At 42.3% G+C, this 20,553-nt stretch overlaps 1 protein-coding gene across 1 annotated transcript in view; it reads left to right on the forward strand.

Moving 5' to 3' along the window:
• Nucleotides 1-2,326: 2,326 nt before the first annotated feature.
• The window catches only part of LOC129339980 (uncharacterized), a 196,399-nt gene continuing 178,172 nt past the window's right edge, over nucleotides 2,327-20,553 (forward strand). The window contains exons 1-4 of the mRNA XM_054994533.1: nucleotides 2,327-2,399; nucleotides 3,005-3,299; nucleotides 8,467-8,543; nucleotides 8,637-8,979. Of these exons, the coding sequence (XP_054850508.1) occupies nucleotides 2,327-2,399; nucleotides 3,005-3,299; nucleotides 8,467-8,543; nucleotides 8,637-8,979 (788 nt within the window). The remainder of the gene's footprint in view (nucleotides 2,400-3,004; nucleotides 3,300-8,466; nucleotides 8,544-8,636; nucleotides 8,980-20,553) is intronic.

Consider the following 20,553-nt stretch of genomic DNA (forward strand, 5'->3'; position numbering starts at 1 on the left):
TTGGTCAGGCTTCAAGGGAGCCAATGCCACCCTCTGATTTTATCTGACCTCTTCTACTCTACTCTTCTAATTTGGTCTTGGTTCATATCTATATCATCCATTCCCCCCTCTGCTCAGCTGTATGATCTTTGTGATATATCATCCCATTCCTGCTCACACCATCCAGGCAACACTTTCAGTCCAAGGGGAGAAAAAGAATTTGTGCTGTCACTGCCTGGCTCTTGATGGTGTATCTGGCTTGACAGGATTTTCTATGTACCTCTTACAAAACTTTGTCCAGTAATATGCAAATTCTCTTACTGGCCCTCCATCCAAATACTAGCTCAGAGCAGATGAGTTCTTAACTTCGCTCCATCTCAAGGGAAAAGCTGCATTGGAAATTCTGGCTGCCTATTAAAATTCTCTCTGAGAGATTACCATGGCACTTGACTTCTTTTTTGTATTTCTCCTGGCCCTCCGCCTGGGTTGGTATTGCCTAAAACTTTCCCAGACTCTCCTACAAGACAGTCAAAAGGAAACTGCTGCTTAAGCCATTGAATTCTGTTGCTCTTACTGACATCCAACACTGCTCTTGTATTTTGGGTTAAGTGGGTGTGATTTTCAGAGACGAAACGTTTCAGGTATGGCTATGCTAGTTTAACTCTGGGTTTCTTTGCCTCCCAAAGGAGTTTCATCCGAGCTCCAGTTACAGGAATCTGGGACAGGAGTGGTGAAACCAGGAGGCACCTTCGAACTCACCTGTATAGTCTCTGGTGCCAAAGTCACCAGCAGGTATGGTTGGAACTGGATTCGCCAGCCCCCTGGGAAAGGGCTAGTCTGGATGGGATACTGGGGTGGAGACATCAGTTATGCTCCAGCACTGGGAGATCGAATCAACATCTCTGTGGATCCTTCACAAACCAAGTACTTTTTAAGGCTGACTTCGATGACGGCTGAAGATTCTGCCATCTACTACTGTGCAAGAGGCACATTGGGAGAGACGCGAGAAGGAGCCTGAACAAAAGGGGGAAGTGAACAGTGACTTCAAGGAGAAGTACATGGAGGCCCATCTGTTGGAAATAGGCAGGGTTTTCCTTAGGTAAGGCTTTATTTGTTCATTTGGCAGCCAGAAAAGCATCCTTCTTATTGATTTCTCTCTGATCTGGGAAACAAAGTGAGTTTTCAAATGGCTTTTGCCTCCTCCACTTAATCTTCATAGACAGATCATGGTGAGGGTCAGTTAGGATGAAAGATTGTGAAAGGCCCAAGATCAATCAACAAACTTCCATGGCAGAGGTGCGGATTCTGACCCGGTTTTCCCAGTCCAACAATCTAACTTCACCAATGTAACACCTAAAGCTGCAATCCTCAAGTGCCACCCCCACAGGATATGCACCCCCTCTCAGAATATAGGTGTTGAAGTGCCTGAGTAGAGTGTGTGGGGTTGCCAGCCTCCAGGTGGGACCTGGAGATCTCCTGGAATTACAACTAATCTCTAAAGATCAGGAGATCATTAATCTCCTACCAGAAACTTTTTTGTCTCATATGGATTAAAGCTACAGTTGCTTTGTCCTCATTGGTGGGCCACTTTCTAACCTCTGTTCTTAGTGGTTATTGTTTAATATTCATACTTCTTTGTGTTTAGATAACACAAAAGTTCTCGGAATGCAAGACCAAATAAAGCAACAAAGATTATGTAAGTGAACAGAAGCCAAGCACGATAAGGGGCAGAGGGGGTTTGCCAGGTACCAAAGACCTGACAAGTAGCTTTCTTAGGTGACTGTTACTTGGAGTCCAAGAAAGGACAGCCCTTAAGGGATATTTAGGGTCTCTCTAAATGTTACTTCCTTCACAAGCTCTCTATGGAGCCAACCTAGGCTTGCACAGACACACACCAGCTTTGGGGCATGGGTTGCATTAAAAAAGAGAGAGAGCCCAAATGAGCTTGGAAAGGTACTGCCAGAAGGGGGAGATCTCCAGACCTTACTCCCAAGCTTTGTTCCCTGTGCCAAAAGAGTGGTAAAGGGAGGAAATTTCCCATTTCGTCTGTTCTACATGGAGGTACTTTGTGCACGAGGCAGCAGAAATGGGAAAACTGTCCCCCCACCACTGTTTTTGCATAGGAGGAAGCTTGGGAGAAAGGCTGGAGTTCTCCTCCCCCCAGCGGCAGCTTTCCAAGCCCATTTGGGACTCTCTTTTTTATGCAAGCCATTCCTCAGAGCTGCTGTGTGTCTGCATAAGCCCAGACTGGCTTCATGGAGCACTTGTAAAGGAAGTAACGTTCAGAGTGACCCATAGGAAGAAGCAGAGATGATTGGTTGTTCCCAGCCACCTGACTGTCAAAAGGATGGAGACTCCAGCCACTCACTGGAAGAGCTTGCAGTCCATCCGTCCCCCTTCTGTCCAGCTGTCCTTATGGGGTAGGAAATTAGAGGATGGTGCCTGACTCCCAAGGCACTCAGTTCAAATCCTACAATAGTCTTTTTGTTTTCTTTCTGGAACTGAGCAACTGCAGCCTTCAATGGTTGAGGTTTCTGGACATTCTTCAAGAATAAAGTGATGCAGTTACTCAAAAGTTGGTTCAAATGCTTTTAAGCTTTTAATAGTTCCTGTGTCTGCTCCCAACCCGATACTTGGTCATTTTAATTGATTGTCACCAGACCTGCACACGAGGATTCCCTTGTACTTGAACTCTTGATCTGCTACGCTCAGAAATTGTGCCTCCTTTTATCCACTCTGCTTCTGGCCCATGGGCCCTTTATGCAAATCTCCCTGGCAGGCCCCTCCTGCTTAAATAGCATCATCCTCTATACCTCTGTGGTGGGGCTGTCTCCATTTCCTTCTGTTTGAAAGGAAGAGAGAGGGGCGAGAAGGAAGGAAAAGAGATGGAACCCATCCTGATTTCTCTCATTCTGTTATGCATTACACCAGGTGAGGGTTTATGCAGTTGGTAAAGATAAGAGAGGAATGCAACAAGAGGGAATCCCGGGACTGGCTCTCATCGCTCTCCTCCCTTTTTTCCCAGGCACCTTTTCCAGTCCCCAGCTGACCGAGTCTGGCCCAGCAATGGTGAAGCCAGGAGGGTCCTTCAAAGTGACCTGTACGGTCTCCGGGGTTCAAGTCAGTGATTATTACTGGAGCTGGAACCGACAGCTTCCCGCAAAAAGCATGGAGTGGCTGGGATTCATTCGAAGTACTTCACGGGGAGGAACCACTAAGAACAACCCAGCATTCGTCAGCCGAATGAAGATCACCAGGGACACCTCCAGGAACGAAGTCTACCTCCAGCTGAGCTCCCTGACAGCTGCAGACACTGCAACGTATTACTGTGCAAGAGGCACAGAGAGGCGAAGCAATGGACCATCCAAGCAAAAACCACACTCACACTCCACTCCCCCCCCCCCACATACATTGATGCAAGTGGGCAGCGCAATCCTGAGGCATGCCACTGAGGGCCAAGCTACAAGTGACGAATGACACTTGAAGGGCAAGTGAACGGACTCATGTGTATTCCTCCCTGTTCACTTGCCCTCCACTTGCCCTCTACTCGATCACGTAAGACAAGTGTCTCACGAATGACAAGTACTTGTAGCTTGGCCCTGAAAATCTCAAAAACATGCACTTCCAAATTTGATATTGTTCCTTATAAAAATATCATATATTACTATTGTTTCATTAATTGTTTTTCTTCTACATGCTTAATAATTCTCTGAGAACAGCTTTTATGATTTAACTGACCTTAATATTCTAGTTCTCTTCTAGATTCAACCTTTTAAAAATCAATGTTGCATTTACTATTTTCCAATCAGCAGTTTCACATATGAGTTATTTGAACAGGGAACATGAGTTCGAAACAAACATGATATAATTAGATTTGTTACACAAATTGTCATTATCCAGTCCCACATAACCTAGGAACGCTCCTGATCAATTTTGAACTTACTCTTAAATAGTGAAAGAATAAGAACAAAAATTTGCTCTTTTGCCTTGTAATGAGGTTGGCTCCAGTCGAAGGAAGATTATGTTGAATAGAAAATGTTTACCTACAGACTCTCTGGTCTTCTCCTAGCGAGAGTGCTGCATTTTTAGACAATTACCAGTAGGTGGCAGTATTATATATATAAACGTTTAAGGTTGGTACTTTACATATTCATACATGGGCACCACTTTGCACTTTTGATAACATTCCTAAGATTAAATCAAGATATGCCTCCTTCCATTGTTCCCTCTTAGTGAATGTCGCTGAATTTGTTTAAATTGCATCTGGTCTGTAATAACAGCTGGGCCTGTTGTGAGAGTAAACACATTCTTCAAAATTCCTACATTTGTAGAAGAGCAAAAATCTAGCTATATTCCTCTAATACATCTGTCTATAAATATGGTTTTTTAAAGTGGAAAGTTACAGCTAATTAAACACTTCTGATTTAAAGAATAAAGTAAATGTGTGTGTGTGTGTGTTATGTGCCATCAAGTCGCCTCCGGCCTATGGCGACCCTATGAAGGAAAGACCTCCAAAACGTCCTATCATTAACTGACTTGCTCAGATCTTGCAAAATGGAGGATGTTGCTTCTTTTATTGAGTCACATCATCTCATTTTAGTCCTTCCAATGTGCATAGTACATTTTTATTTTTTAAATTATTTACTTTATATATAGTTCACCTTTCTCACTGAGATTCAAGGTTAATTACACTGGATAAGTCAATATGATTCTTGACCAGGACCATCAATGAACAATACAATAGGGAAAGCATAAAAGGAATTTGAAAACAAGTAGAAGTCTGATTACGGAATTGGAAAAAATGCTGAAACAAGCCATTATCAGATTGATATGACACTGATCAATATGGCATATTAAACAGCACATAACTAATCAGTAAGAGTATATTTGCAGCAACAGGCAATATATAATAATATAATACAGCAAGAGACAAAATGTTGTGGAGTAAATTACCCTAGTTTTATGGGTAGCCTCAGGGTGGTGCCTATAGATCTCTCATAATTTCAACTGATTCTAGATGGCAGAGATCAGTTCCCCTGGAGAAAATGGCTGCCTTGCAGGGTGGAAATGATGGCATTATACCATGCAGAAGTCCCACCTCTCCCCAGTCTCCACCACCAATCTCTAGGAATTTCTGGTCCTGGAGTTGGTAACCCTAGTTGAGGAAGATTCTTAGGCTGTGATTTTTGGTGTAAGAACGGGGCATCTGCAAATTCACCAGTGCCTTTTTGTTTCACGCCTCACAACATCTCCCCATGTTCATGCCATTGCTTCCAGTGTATCCAGAAGTGATGGAGCACATGAGTGCACATGCAGCATTTTGCCCAATATGCCTGCAAATGGTGGGCGATCTCAAATGGCAGTGATCAGTGGCCACAGTGGCCAATCACTCGGAATTTGGCTTTCACTGGCAGACCGTTGCCAAGAGGGTCTCCCCAAAAATTTAAACTGTATACAAAATCCAATAGTGTCTGCATACTGCTAAATCACCCTTCTAACATCATATATAAATCACTGCCACTTGCAAAAATTATTTTTATCTATCACAGTGAATACTTTAACCAAAACACAGTCTACTTAAACCAATACACAGTCAATGAATGTAGAACTACATGTGGAATTACATATGTGCAAATCAATACAAAACAATGTCTCTCTGTCTGCATCTACCAGTAGTCCATAATATGTTCTCAACTCCAAAGGATGTTCCAACCTGATAGTAAACATTCAAGATGTAGGGGAAGGTCCTCCTTCAGGTGGGGAAGAAGTAATGAAAGTGCTGTTGCGCTGGCAAATCCACGTCCTTTCAACCGCAGGCTTGAATATGCGAAGGGATCCCCTTGCCTCCACAACAGTCAACGCATTCCAAGTTGCAATCTCTCCCCTGGAGTAACAAAGACGCTGTTCCCAGCCTGACAAAATGCTAGCAATTTTTGTTTCGCTTGATAAAGCTTTCTCAGGGGCTTTGTGTTTCAATTCATTTCTAGGCATAGAACTAGTCTGGAGCCAGTGTGACGGCAATTCTCTCCATGACACCAGGCAAGCCCACTCAAAGGGAATGAGTGCCAGAGTATGAAATGCTTTCAAAATTCTCCACTGTTCATTCTCTTGACTGCCTAGTAGGCCCATTAAACAGATCTAACCGTATGGTTGTTGTGGATTTTCTGGGCTGTATTGCCGTGGTCTTGGCATTGTAGTTCCTGACATTTCGTCAGCAGCTGTGACTGGCATCTTCAGAAGTGTAGCACCGAAAGAAACTACAATGTCAAGAGCACGGCAATACAGCCCGGAAAATCCACGACAACCATCGTTCTCCGGCCGTGAAAGCCTTCAACAATACATAGATCTAACTGTACTTTCTTTATTTCACCAGCTATGCACTTATTATTTAATACTTAATTTACTTGCTCTCATAAAAAAAACCGCCAGAAGACACAGAAGTCTGGAGGCTGCACGACCTGGAGACGAGAGTGTTTTGAAACCCCCTTTATCTTCCCTTCTCTAAATACAGCTGAACGAAATATTCGAGGGAAATGTATGACAGCAGTGCTCATTCAGTTAAACACTTATGAAATGTCATAAAGAATCTCAAAACGAAACAAAGAATTAAATAGAAATTTTTGAGCAAAACACAAGAAAAATTCTAAACAGACCGTGGCACATAATAGAATCAAAAGACGTACATGCAGATAATCGGAGCAATGAAGGAATTTTCATTCATTCATGGTGTTATGGGACCTATACCTGTAATGTACATCATGTCAAAAACTCCACTGATCCACTTCTTATTCCACTCCTCCATTAATCACACAGACCTATGACCAAGCAAATATCTTGTGGTTCCTCTACATCATTTAGGGATTTACCTAACATTAATTCAGGTTCCCTGCTTCAAAGCTGGAAGGATACAGTTCAGGCCATGAAATGTCAGCAAAGAAGAAATATGAACACTGGAAAAGCTCAGTCGTCCCACCAGCCACCTAAGTGAGAAGTCCCACCGGTTTCTTCGGAATCATGCTAGATTCAGGGGTTCCATGAACAAATCCATATGGGCATGGCACTGCCAGGGGCAAAATCCAGAGAGGCAGCTCTGTCACCAATCACAACTTATACCTCAACAATATCCTGCCAACCTCCACATTTTGTCAAGTGATGTATCATAGTGGATATTATAGTGGTTGGAGCTCCCACAGTGATGGAGGCTCAGACAAAAACCTGCTCAGCCTATTGTCATCTCACAACCTGTGCAATTACTCATCTGTCTGCATACTTTCTTTACCAGAACATAATTCTTTCTACCAGGTTACACTAGATTTAAAGGTGATCTTGCAGCTCCTTTATACCATTCTTAAGAGCTCAAAACACATTTGGAATGCTCATGGAAAGGTATTGTTACAGACTGCCATCCTAAACAGGTCTATTCAAAATCTACTCTGGTCTAGTCGATGAATCTTACTCCCAGGAAAGTCTCCTTAGGGTTGTACTCTAAGGAGCGTCGTCCAGAGACTTCCAAGCAGAAACATAAATACAGCTGTGCCAATGAACATTCACTCTTTTGTCAGGTTGGAAGCCGCTGATGAAATTCCCCCACGTAAAGGTGATGCATGCGCTATTTTCAGAAGAAGGCTCTCTGTAGGGTGACTGCACAGACCCCTGAATCCAGACCACAAATGGCAATTCTAAATATGCTAACAAAACAAATACCCACTGAATTCACTGGGAGGTTAGATTCTGAGGAAACAGATTCAAGATCAGGTTTTTTTAATTTTTGGAGGCTTAAGACTGGATCAGATAAAAACTTCAGATTTGCAAACTGTTTTAAGTTTGTGGATAGGACTGCTGTCCTAAACAGGTCTACTTGAAATCTACTCTGGTCTAGTTGAAGAATCTTACTTTCAGGGAAGTCTTTTTAGGGTTGCACTCCAAGGGACACAGACCAGAGACTTCTCAGCAGATATTTAAATATAGCCGTGCCTATGAACATTCACCCTTTTGTCAGACTGGATGCTACTGATGGACTTCCCCCACATTGAGGTGATACGTGTGCTATTTTCTGAAGAAGGCTCTCTGTAGGGTGACTGCACAAACCTTTGGATCAGGACGACAATTCTAAATATGCAAACAAAGGAATCCCACTGAATTCACTGCAAGAATAGCTTCAATGGAAACGGATTCAAGATCAGGTTCTAAATCAGCGGAGGCTTAAATTTAGTGATAGAGTTGGGGATAAGGGAAGAAGATAATGGGTCTGTTCCCCAACACAATACTTGTCCCTTTTAATTGATTGTCACCAGACTTGCACACAAGGATTCCCTTGTGCTTGAACTCTTGATCTGCTAAGCCCAGCAATTGTGCTTCCTTTTATCCACTCTGATTCTGGCCCATGGGCCCTTTATGCAAATCTCCCTGGCAGGCCCCTCCTGCTTAAATAGCATCATCCTCCATACCTCAATGGCGGGGCTGTCTCCATTTCCTTCCGTATGAAAGGAAGAGAGGGGGTGAGAAAGAAGGAAAAGAGATGGAACCCATCCCGATTTCTTTCATTCTGTTATGCATTACACCAGGTGAAGGTTTATGCAATTGGTAAAGATAAGAGAGGAATGCAACAAGAGAGAATCCCAGGACTAGCTCTCATCGCTCTCCTCCCTTTTTTCCAGGCATTTTTTCCGGTCCCCAGCTGTCCGAGTCTGGGCCGGCAATAGTGAAGCCAGGAGGGTCCTTGAAATTGACCTGCACGGTCTCCGGGGTTCAAGTCAGTGATCATTACTGGACGTGGAACCGGCAGCTCCCAACAAAAAAACTGGAGTGGTTCGGATTCATTCGAAGTACTCCACAGGGGGGAACCACTCAGAACAACCCAGCATTCGTCAGCCGAATGAAGATCACCAGGGACACCTCCAGGAATGAAGTCTACCTTCAGCTGAGCTCCCTGACGGCTGCAGACACTGCGACGTATTACTGCGCAAGACTCACAGAGAAGCAAAGCAATGGGGCATCCAGGCAAAAACCACCCTCAGACTCCACCACCCTACACACATTCCTGCAACTTGAGTCACCCACAACCACAGTCCACACAGCAACACAAGCCAGTTTCCTTAAAGTGTTGGAGTTTAGGTAGCAAAATACCCATCGCTATGATTGGCAGAGGGGATTATGCTGCCCTCTAGGATTCCACACGTGTTCTTCGATACACACATCTCTATACGGCCCAGCCCTTTGTGTCTATAGCCCTCCCTCCAGTTCTGTTTCTTCCTCATATCAAGGTGCTGAGAAACTGGCTTTGAATAATAGCTCACAGAGGTGATTTAGTCTGCATTATTCCCGGGAGTTGCATACTTGATTGCTTATGTATTGAAATTTTTTTCTAAATATTTTGCCTGAGTAGTCAAACGGCACCAGAAGCACCTGGGATGAAGAAGCAAAAAGTGGAATCTGCTGAGAATATGAATGGCAGCCATCCATCAGCAATTAATAAGTGATCCAATTTAGTCTGCCGCACCTTCTGAGCTCCAAGGTTATAATGTTACAAGCTTCCAACAGAGGATTCAATCCAGATTAAATTGGTAATTCCTACCAATTCTGTCTTCCCACTACAGACTCCCTAAATGTCATTCCTTGGGGTTACCCTTCCCACTGGAGGAGCATATTTTGCTGACCAGTAAGCTATAGTGGGGGGGGGGGGGGGAGACAGGGTAGTTTGTTTTCATTAAGGAAACAATTAGGTAGGCCCCAACCCTGAAATTATTCTTCCACCCACCTTTTAACGTTTTTTGCTCAATACCCAGCCTGAAGAAGAATACTAGAGAATCTCAAAAACAGGCACCCAGATTTTTTATTGTTTTAATAAAAATATATATTGCCATTGTTTCATCATTTTTCTTCTAAATGCTCTGAGAACAGCTGTTATGATTTAACTGGCCTTAATTTTCTAGTTCTTCAGTAGATTCCAACTTTTCAAAATCAGTGTTAAAATTTACTATTTTCCAATCTTCTGGCAAGAACAAGTTTAGTTCTGTTAGGAGATCAGCAGTTTCACTTATGGGTTATTTTATCAGGGAATATGAGTTCGAAACAAACACCATGTAAAATAGATTTACGCCAGTTTAGTGTAGTGGTTAAGAGCACGGGACTCTAATCTGGAGAGCCGGGTTTGATTCCCCACTCCTCCACGAAGTCAGCTGGGTGACCTTGGGCGAGTCACAGTTCTCTGGAGCTCTCTCAGCCCCACCCACCTCACAGGGTGATTGTTGTGGGGTAATAATAACACTTTGTAAACCGCTCTGAGTGGGCATTAAGTTGTCCTGAAGGGCGGTATATAAATCGAATGTTATTATTGTTATTATTATTATGCAAATTACCATTATCCACATGTCCACATATCATAGGAATACTGATCATTTTTAATGTACTCTTAAAAAGTGAAAGATTAAGAACAAAAATTTGCTATTTCCACTTATAATGAAGATGGCTCCTGTCGAAGAAACATTATGCTGGATAAAAATGCTTATCTAAGGACACTCATGTCTTCTCCTAGCAAGAGTGCTGCACTTTTAGACAATTACCACTAGGTGGCAGTATTTCATATATAAAAGTTGAACTGTTGATAATTTATGCTGGTACTTTATCAGATGATATGACATAGCTTGATATGACATATTAAACAATGCATAGCTTTTCAGTAAGAGCATATTTGAAGCAAGAGGCAATACACAGTAATATAACACAGCAAGAGACAAAATGTTAGTTTTATGGGTAGCCGCAAGGTGGCACCAGTAAATAATACACGGGCATGGCATGGCATTTTTGGAAACATTCCTAGGATCATATCAAGGTATGCCTCCTTCCCTTGTTCCCTCTTAGTGAATGTTGCTGAATTTGTTTAAATTGCAGCTGGTCTGTAATAAGAATCGCGTCTGTTGTGCAAGTAAACACATTCTTTAAAGTTTCCACAGTTTTGAAATTTGTAGAATTTCAGCTGCTGTAGAAGGGCAAACATCTAGCCATATTCCTCTAAATCTATCTATATATTTTTTTTAAAAGTGGAAAGCTATGGTTAATTGACAAAAAGTAAAGTAAATTTGCATAGTACATTTTTATTTTATTTACTTTAAATGTAATCCACTTTTCTCATGGAGATTCAAGGTTAATTACACTGGATAAGTCAATATGATTCTTGACCAGGACCATCAATGAACAATACAATAGGGTAAGCATAAATGGAATTTGAAAACAAGTAGAAGTCTGATACTGAATTAGAAAAAATGCTGAAACAAGCCATTATCAGATTGATGTGACACTAATTGATATGACCTATTAAACAATACATAACTATTCAGGAAGAGTATATTTGCAGCACCAGGCAATACATAGTAATATAATACAGCAAGTGACAAAATGTTGTGGAGTAAATTACCCTAGTTTTATGGGTAGCCTCAAGGCGGTGCCTGTAGATCTTCCATAATTACAACTGATTTCTAGATGACAGAGAGATCAATTCCCCTGGAGAAAATGGCTACATTGCAGTAGGGAGTTGATGGCATTCTACCATGCAGAAGTCCTGCCCCTCCCCAAGCTCCACCACCAATCTCTAGGAATTTCTAGTCCTGGAGTTGGTAACCCTAGTTGTGATTTTCGGTCTAAGAACCGGGCATCTGCAAATTCACCAGTGTCTTTTTCTTTCAGACATCACAACATCTAACTGGTAGAGTTGTAAGGTTCCCCTGACAACTGTTGTTAGGGTGAGGGGGCTGGGGGGTACCGATATTTACCTTTCCCCATTTTCATGCCATTGCTTCCAGAAGTGACTTCATGATGTGCGGCACTTGAGTGCACGTGCAGCATTTTGCCCCATCTGCCTGCAAATCGTGGGTCTCCAGGTGGCCTACCTATTCCTGCCAGATGGCAGCAATCAGTGAGCACAGCGGCCAATCGCTGGGAGTTTGTCTGCCACTGGCAGACACCTGGTAAGCCCACTCAAAGGAATGCTTATCAGAGTGTGAAATGCGTTCAAAATTCTCCACTGCTCATTCTCTTGACTGCCGAGCATGCCCGTCAAAAAGATCTAACTGTACGTTCTTTATTTTCTTCATCAGCTATGCACTTATTATTTAATATTTATCTACTTGCTCTCATAACAAATGCAAAACCAGAAGACACAGAAGTCAAGAGGTTGTACGACCTGGAGACAAGAGTGTTTAGAAGCCCCTGTATTCTCTAAATACAGCTGAACATATTATTCGAGGGGAATGTAAGACAGCAGTGCTCATTCAGTCAGGCACACATGAAATGTCATACAGAATGTCAAAAAGAAAAAAAAGACTTAAATATAAATTTTTGAGCAAATCTCAAGAAAAATTCTAAACAGACCTGGGAACAAAGGAGAATCAGAAGACCTAAGTGCAGATAATCGGATTGACGATGATTCATTAATTCCTGGTATTACGGGACCTACATCAGTAATACACAGCATGTCAAAAATTCCACTGATCCACTCCTTCTTGCACTCGTCCATCCATTAATCACACAGACCTATGACCAAACAAATATCTTGTGGTTTCTCTACATCATTTACGGATTTATCTAACATCAATTCAAGTTCCCTACCTCAAAGCTTGAAGGATACAGTTCAGGCTATGAAATGACAGCAAAAGGGAAACTTGAAACGCCCCACCAGTGACCTAAGTGAGAAGAAGTCCCGCCGGCTTCTTCAGAATCATGCTAGATTCAGTGGTTTCATGAGCAAATCTCATATGGGCATGGCACTGCCAGGGGCAAAATCCAGAGAGGAAGATCTGTCACCAATTACAACTTATGCCTCAACAATATCCTGCCAACCTCCACAATTTGTCAAGTGATGTATCATAGTGGATATTATTATAGTAGGAGCAGGTACTCCCACAGTGATGGATGCTCGGTCAAAAACCTGCTCAGACTATTGTCATCTCACAACTTGTGCAATTACTCATTTGTCTGCATACTTTCTTTACCTGAACATAATTCTTTTTACCAGTCTACACTAGATTTAAAGGTGATCTTGCAGCTCCTTTATATCATTCTTAAGAGCTCAAAACACATTTGGAATGCTCATATCATGCTATCCTAAACAGACTGCCATCCTAAACACGTGCTATTTTCAGAACGAGGCTCTCTGTAGGGTGACTGCAGAAACCTTTGGATCAGGACGGCAATTCTAAATATGCAAACAAAGGAATCCCATCTGAATTCACTGGGTGATTAGCTTCCAGGGGAATGGATTCAAGATCAGGTTCTAAATCGGTGGAGGATTAAAGTCAGGGAGAGGGTTGTGGATAAGAGAAGAAGTACGGAGTTGCAGTTCAGGTTCCCTACCTCAAAGCTTGAAGGATACAATTCAAGGCATGAAATGTCAGCAAAAGGGAAATTTGACAGTGGAAATGACCCACCAGTGACCTAAGTCAGAAGTCCCACCGGCTTCTACAGGATCATGCTAGATTCAGTGGTTCCATGAGCAAATCTCATATGGGTGTGGCACAGCCAGGGCCAAAATCCAGAGAGGAAGATCTGTCACCAATCACAACATATACCTCAACAATATTTGCAAACCTCCACATTTTGTCAAGTGATGTATCATAGTGGATATTATAGTACTAGCTGGTACTCCCACAGTGATGGATGCTCGGACAAAAACCTGCTCCGACTATTGTCATCTCACAACTTGTGCAATTACTCATTTGTCTGCATCCTTTCTTTACCTGGACATAATTCCTTCTACCAGTCTACACTAGATTTAAAGGTGATCTTGCAGCTCCTTTATATCATTCTTAAGAGCTCAAAACACAATTGGAAAGTGCATGGCAAGGTATTGTTACAGACTGCCGTCCTAAACAGGTCTACTCAAAATCTACTCTGGTTTAGTCCATGAATCTTACTCCCAGGAAAGTCTCCTTAGGGTTGTACTCTAAGGGGCAGTTCAGAGACTTCCAGGCAGATATAAAAATACAGCTATGCAGATGAACACTCACTTTTTTGTCAGATTGGAAGCCGCTGATGAAATTCCCCCACGTAAAGGTGATACCTGTGCTATTTTCAGAAGAAGGCTCTCTGTAGGGTGACTGCACAGACCCCTGAATCCAGACCACAAATGACAATTCTAAATATGCTAACCAAAAGAATACCCACTGAATTCACTGGGAGGTTAGATTCTGAGGAAACAGATTCAAGATCAGGTATTTAAATTTGTGGAGGCTTAAGATTGGATCAGATAAGAACTGTTTTAAGTTTGTGAATAGGACTGCTGTCCTAAACAGGTCTACTCAAAATCTACTCTGGTCTACTCAATGGATCTTACTTTCAGGAAGGCCTTTTTAGGGTTGCACTCTAAGGGACACAGTCCAGAGACTTCTCAGCAGATATTTAACTATAGCCATGCCTATGAACATTCACCCTTTTGTCAGACTGGGCGCCCCTGATGGACTTCCCCCACACTGAGGTGATACCTGTGCTATTTTCAGAACGAGGTTCTCTGTAGGGTGACTGCACAAACCTTTGGATCAGGACGACAATTCTAAATATGCAAACAAAGGAATCCGCACTGAATTCACTGGGAGATTAGCCCCCATGGAAATGGATTCAAGATCAGGTTCTAAATCTGTGGAGGATTAAAGTTAGGGAGAGGGTTGTGGATAAGGGAAGAAGTACGGAGTTGCAATTCAGGTTCCCTACCTCAAAGCTTGAAGGATACAGTTCAAGCCATGAAATGTCAGCAAAAGGGAAACTTGAAATGCCCCACCAGCGACCTAAGTCAGAAGAAGTCCCGCCGGCTTCTTCAGAATCATGCTAGATTCAGTGGTTTCATGACCAAATCTCATATGGGCATGGCACTGCCAGGGGCAAAATCCAGAGAGGCAGCTCTGTCACCAATTACAACTTATACCTCAACAATATCATGCCAACCTCCACATTTTGTCAAGTGATGTATCATAGTGGATATTATAGTGCTAGCTGGAGCTCCCACAGTGATGGAGGTTCGGACAAAAACCTGCTCAGACTATTGTCATCTCACAACTTGTGCAATTACTCATTTGTCTGCATCATTTCTTTACCAGAACATAATTCTTTCTACCAAACTACACTAGATTTCAAGGTGATCTTGCAGGTCCTTTATATCATGTTTATGATCTCAGAACACATCTGGAATGCTCATGGCAAGATATTAAACAAAGCAGCGGTGGCTCTCCCGGTTACAAACACTTGCAAAAAAGGTGGTGGTGGGGGGGAGACAAAGGGCCAAGCTACAAGTGACAAATGACACTTGAACGGCAAGTGGATTGAGTGGAGGGCAAGTGAACAGGGAGAAATACACTTGCCGTTCAAGTGTCATTCGTCACTTGTAGCTTGGCCCAAAGTCCCTCATGGGAGAAAAATGCACTTGACGCTGTGCAGGCTATTTGTCAATTTAAAGTGCAAAAGTGCTAATACATATTATATACTAAATCTCTTGCACAATATACAGTGTCCCAATACAAAAAGTACAAAATTCTTCCTGTGTGAATTTGCTACAGTCTTACAGATTGAGATAATTCCGGAGGAGAACAATAAAGTCCATTAGGTGGAGGCAATTAGTTTTTGTCTGTTTCTTCTTGTGTTTTCTTTAACTTTGTTAATCTCCAAGCGTTGTGTGGTCAAACTGAAGGGAAGATGGTAATGTAGTCGGGAAAGTCCCATGGCAAGACATTGGCTGATTCCGCACACATTGGATAATGCACTTTCAATGCACTTTAGCAATCGTTTGGAAGTGGCTTTTTTGTTTCACACACGAAAAATTCAGTTCCAAATGATCTCTCATGCATCTGACGAAGAGAACTGTGATTCTCAAAAGCTTATGCTACAATAAAGTTGGTTAGTCTTAAAGGTGCTACTGGACTCTTTTTGATTTTGCTACTACAGACTAACACGGCTAACTCCTCTGCACCTAAAGAGGATTGGAAGTGCATTATCCAACGTGTGCGGAATCAGCCATTGTTACAGACTGCCATCCTAAACAGGTCTTCTCAAAATCTACTCTGGTCCAGTCGATGAATCTTACTTCCAGGAAAGTCTTCTTGGGGTTGAACTCTAAGGGGCATCGTCCAGAGACTTCCAGGCAGATACATAAATGCAGCTATGCCTAAAAATATTCACCCTCTTGTCAGATTGCACACCACTGATGGTGATATATGTGCTGTAGGGTGACTGCACATATCCTTGAATCAGGACGACAATTCTAGATATGCAAACAAAGGAATCGCCACTGAATTCACTGGGGGATTAGCTTCCAGGGGAACCGAATCAAGATCAGGAAACTTTCTGCTCTTTCCAAATCTCTGTGTTATTGTTCATAACTTAAGGTAATCTGAAGGAAAGTAATTCTTATGACCAAGAATGTTTCCCAGTGGATGTTTGGGTATGAGCATGTATCAATGTGCTGCTGCTGATTATGAGACAGATGATTATGGCAATATAGTAGCAGTGAGTTCCACAGTGGTAAAGAGCCTATCAAAAACCGCTGGGCTATTGAGCAATATCCTCATCACTCTTTCCAATAGTCAATGTTTTCTAGAAAGGAAGAGATCCTCTCTTGACCCAGAAATAACCTTTGTTTCAAGCAATTATGGATCCCCTCAGGTTGGAAGGAGAAAAACACCTCAAATATTTATTTAATTATTGGGGTAATACACACACTCACCTCATAACAGCTCCCTAATATCTCCCTCTAAATACCAGAGAGAACTCCAAAGTGAACAGACTCGGATATGTGGGGAGGGAACAACAGTTTACATAGCTAGGGAGTCCGATTTCCCAGCAGGTATATAAATACAGCTATGAACATGCCACCTTTTGTCAGATTGGGCGCCACTGATGGACTTCCCCCACATTGAGGTGAAACATGTGCTATTTTCAGAAGAAGGTTCTCTGTGGGGTGACTGCACAGACCCCTGAATCAGGACCAAAAATGACTATTCTAAATATGCTAACAAACAAAATGAAATTAAATCCTGCCCTCAAGTCAAAGTTGATTTATGAGACCCCTAGTGGGGGTTTCATGGCAAGAGACTAACAGAGGTGTCTTGCCATCACTGGCTGTGCAACCCTTGTCTTTGTTGGTGGTCTCCCATTCAATTACTAACCAAGGCCAACCCTGCTTAGCTTCTGAGAGCTGATGAAATTGGGGTCTCCTGGGCTCTCCAGGTCAGGAAAGTAACAAAAGAATCCACACTGAATTCATTGGGAGTTTAGCTTCCATGGAAATGGATTCAAGATCAGGGGCTAAATTGGTGGAGGCTTAAAGTTAGGGACAGGATTGTGGACAAGTTGCAATGTATTGCCCCCAAATCTTGAACATTTTCCAGATGAACACAATTATTCTAGCATAAACTTTTGGGACCAGATGAATCAAAAGCGAACATTCCCCAAATGCTGCAAAGAAAAATGTTCTGTTCTTTCCAAATCTCTATTATTTATCATAATTCCAGGTAGTCGGAAAGAAAATCATTCCTATTATCAAGGATGTTTCCCAAAGGCAATTTTTGTATGAGAGTGTATCAATGTGGGCAGCTGTTTATACCATACTGGAAGCATATGAAATTGGAAGACATAGAACAGAGTTCTAGAATGGTTCAGACTCTGTCAAAAACCAACTGGCTAACAAGAGCGATATCCCCATCATGTTTTCCATAGCCAATGCTTCCCAGAGTGGGGAAAACCCTCTCTTGACACAGAAATCAAGCAATCTTCGATCCTCTCAGCTTCAAAGGAAGAAAAAATCCACAAATGTTTATCTAAATATTGAAGTAATGCATGCTTTCCCCTTCTAACACCTCCGTAATATCTCCCACTTTGTACTTGACGCAATTGGAAAGAGAACAGACTCTGATGAATGGAGAGATCACAACACAACCGTTTACAGACAGCTAGGAGATCCTACACCAAGAACAAAAGGCAGAAAAGTACAGTCATCCCATGGATCATCAACAACAACAATAACAGATACAGATACAGCCAGACAACTGTAAATTCGTTTAATTTAAAATCTTGATTTTCTCATTAGCTGTTATTTAATACTGAAAATATCAAAAAAGCACCAGGGAGCCCACTGCAACTATTAAGTAAACAGGGAAGACTGAAAAGTAAACACGAGAGCAAACTCACAATTGTGGTCCTTATATAACCTTAAGTATTTTATAGAAAGTGCAAAGTGCAATATACATAAATAGGAAAGGATCCACATACTATTACAATAACAGTCTAAAACTTTGGTTCCATACCAGTCTCCTGTAATCGCTCAAGGTAAGCTACAAAGTCAGTTTCAAAAGTAGGTAATATTATCGTATGTGTATCTTTCAGATGAAAACAACAAGCTCATTCCACAGCCTTGCCATTCGCCAGCTTCGACAAGATGCCGGCTTTCTTTCCTTGTTTCGCAAGGCTTCCGCAGGAAATGCATACGGCATGAATCTTCTTGTTGTGAGTTTCCCCTCACAGCTCACATTGGCACCAAATCATTCACAACCATGGCCGCCCCACATCTCTCATTTTAAAGGTGCTTGCTCCCAGTTTACACATACTTGGGATTGTAGCGTAAGCTAAGTAAAGATATCAGCCTCGACCTGACTCAGCACCCTCTTAATGCTCCAGGACATATTTTAGGTTATGATGCAAAACCAGGGTTATGAGGTCAGTATCATTGTACACAATACAGGAGTGGGTGGAGTGATTTCCAATTATACAAACACCTACTGCAACCACTAATCACCATAGCCTCTATCCACAGCTTCACCACTGATCAACAGACACAAACTCATGAGACTAACAGTGTTGAACAAAGTGTCTGATCAGGTTCAACCTCATTCTTTCCCAGTGCCTGGTCCTGTCTGAAATTTTATCTTACTGGCTCGCTCACGGCTTAATTTACATCTGCATTGTGGGGTTCTTATTAATACCAAGTAGGAACAACAGGAAGTTCGCTATTAAAATCCACAACCTGGCTAAACTGGAGAATATAGCTTTATAAAAATACAACATCAAGGTCTGAACCACATTGTTTAGAAGTTAGACCCTGGCTGATTCCGCACATGTTGGATATTGCACTTTTAATGCACTTTAGCTATCGTTTGGAAGGGGATTTTTTGTTTCACACTCGAAAAATTCAGTTCCAAATGATCTCTAAAGAGGATTGGAAGTGCATTAGCCAACATGTGCGGAATCAGCCCACGTCAAATCATCATATTTTACCTCTAAATTATCATGTTGATTGTCCTCAGTTTAAATGCTGAGCAGAGATCATTAGGCCCATGTGGACTGTGAAACATGTATCAAGATGCGTGGCAGACCGAGTTACACTACTTAGATTTTGCCCAGAATTGAGATTCATGCTTATGGGTCTCATCTGTGTATCCCCAACACAGGCCACAGAAAGTCATACCTCAAATATGCTTCAGAGAAATCCAGTCCACACTGAAAAATCTGGGAGAATTAAACATGGAACAGAAGGACAGAAAATGCAAGATGTGGTTGGCCTCTCAGAAGGCAAAACAATCCTGAAATCCAGTCAAATCATGATTTGAAAAGCCAACGAGATGTGAGTCCATCCTGCATTGCCAGTTTGAAAAAAAGTCAGCTCTACAAAATGAGTTCATGCATAGGAGTGCAGCATGAACCTGCATATACACATTAAAAATCTTGCTCTTCTTCCCAAACATTTTACACACACGTATGTCTACCTCTACCAGCATGCATTCCAGCATCCATCTACATAATTCTCTCTCTCTGCTTACACTCCACAACTCACAACTATCACAATCTCTCGTGCTCTCTTTCTCTCTCTCTCTCATCCATCTCATAAGTCACTGTGTCTATCTGAGATGCCTTCTGCATCTGTAGTGACAATGACTCAAGCCAGGATGCTCTAAGAAGAATTGTGTGTAATAAAGCACGAAACATGAAATGGCATCTCTTTTTTCCTCAGGAAATCCAAAATTAACCTCAAATGGGAAGTCTGTTCTGTATTCTGTTTCTTCCCATAAATTGACCAACACAGTGGTTGGATCGGCAGGTGGACCCAATCTAAGTAATGTAAGAATGAGAGTCAGAGAGCGATAAGGTCGAACAAGGGAGAGAGTTTCCCCTCTAGTTTCACAAAAAATAAATTTAGGGGACACTGCAGCTAGAAGAATGCAAACAAGGCCAATTCACAAAAGCAGGGATTCTTTTTAGTGGAAGATTACCTTTCAAGTGACTTATAGGAGCAGCTGGGAAAGTCCATAGAGGGCATTCATTTACTTCCGAGCAAGAGCTGAAGGCCACATGTTTCCCAACAAAGACGGGACAGTGGGGTTGAGTGCAAATTTGCCTCCTTGACGGACAATTTCTTGGATTTGTTCTAAGTACAAAGACTACTGAAGGTCACACCTCTCACCTGGCTGGCAGGGCGGGGAAAGGCAAGGGAACGGGCCTCTGTGGGTACGCTCCTGGCATGGGGCAACCACATCACTCCCAGGAGTGACATGATCACGCAGACCCCAAGAGTGCTCCCGCACTTTGTGCCTGGCCGATCTGGGC

Source organism: Eublepharis macularius, chromosome 12 (genome assembly GCF_028583425.1).
Source record: "Eublepharis macularius isolate TG4126 chromosome 12, MPM_Emac_v1.0, whole genome shotgun sequence".
Taxonomy (NCBI): Eukaryota; Metazoa; Chordata; class Lepidosauria; order Squamata; family Eublepharidae; genus Eublepharis; species Eublepharis macularius.